The 1,118-nt window shown below is 29.2% G+C and overlaps 1 protein-coding gene across 1 annotated transcript; it reads right to left on the reverse strand.

The window, feature by feature from the left end:
• Nucleotides 1-232: 232 nt before the first annotated feature.
• LOC124421106 (solute carrier family 12 member 9-like) lies at nt 233-988 on the reverse strand. Its single transcript, XM_046955913.1, has 2 exons — nt 732-988; nt 233-661 (listed from the first exon to the last, which is right to left on the reverse strand). The coding sequence occupies exon 2, from the start codon at nt 657-659 to the stop codon at nt 249-251; it is 411 nt and encodes a 136-aa protein (XP_046811869.1). The 5' UTR covers nt 660-661; nt 732-988; the 3' UTR covers nt 233-248.
• Nucleotides 989-1,118: the final 130 nt, after the last annotated feature.

Below are 1,118 nucleotides of genomic sequence, written 5' to 3' on the forward strand. Positions count from 1 at the left end.
CAACACAATTAAAACAAAAAAAACATTTGAAATTGAATGCACATTAACAAATATTAAAATTAATGTTACACAATTATTGATTACATTCCGGAAAAAGTATTAATATATAAAACAAGATATTAATTATATAAATGTATTAATATTGGCATGATAAGCTACTGGACATTTTTTTATTTATAACAAATAAACTATAACAAAAACAATACAACAACTACGTTTAATACTCATAATTTGTAAATTGTTTATTTTTATTTTAAAAATTTAAAGTAAAAAATTAAATAATAATAACAATAGTTATCCAATAAATTAACACTTACCTTGTCATTGTTGGGACCCTCAGCCAAAAAACTTATAAAAGTGGCTAATAAACAGACCGTGACAATACCCAAAATTAATACGGAAGTTTTGGCAAATAATGAAGCTCCTATTAGACACACCAACAGCATTAGTGTATTAATCACGGTACAAAATAGAAAACGCCACCAAGTACCATCCGGTAAAAGTCCTTCAGCGGATGCAAAATAACCACCAGGACCAAAATTATTCATAATACCTTCAACGCAACCGGAAATAGCCATGGCACAGCCCACAACATTTGCCAAAAAGAATAGGGTGCCAATAGAACCACCAAATTCCAGACCCAATGTTCGACTTATCATAACTTAAAATGAGAAAAAATATTGCAATTATATGTTGAATCTGTAATTACCATAAATTTTCATAAAACCTACAATATACGCCGCCTCCTTCAACAGCACCATTAGTGGAAATTGCACATACAGATGCCACAGTAAATAATAGGATTACATAGGCAATAACAAATTGTAAGAGGGTGACATATAAACCAGCATTGCCAACAATAAAGCCTGAAAGTATATAGATAAAATTATGTACATATATGTATAATTTTAATAAATCTCTATTATTGTAAAGTAACGAAATTAAAAATTTTCTTAAAACAATCAGTTGTTTAATTCCTAATTCTATAGTTTTGTTGAAAGATTCTAGTGTGGACTATAGAACAGTCTATAGTATGGACTATAGAACAGTCTATAGTCTGGACTATAGAACAGTCTATAGTCTGGACTATAGAACAGTCTATAGTCTGGACTATAGAA

This window comes from Lucilia cuprina, unplaced genomic scaffold, assembly GCF_022045245.1.
Source record: "Lucilia cuprina isolate Lc7/37 unplaced genomic scaffold, ASM2204524v1 Scaffold_1507, whole genome shotgun sequence".
NCBI classification, from domain to species: domain Eukaryota; kingdom Metazoa; phylum Arthropoda; class Insecta; order Diptera; family Calliphoridae; genus Lucilia; species Lucilia cuprina.

Coding starts and splice junctions, on each gene's coding strand:
- LOC124421106 (XM_046955913.1), bottom strand. CDS start 659: ATGATAAGTCGAACATTGGGTCTGGAATTTGGTGGTTCTATTGGCACC.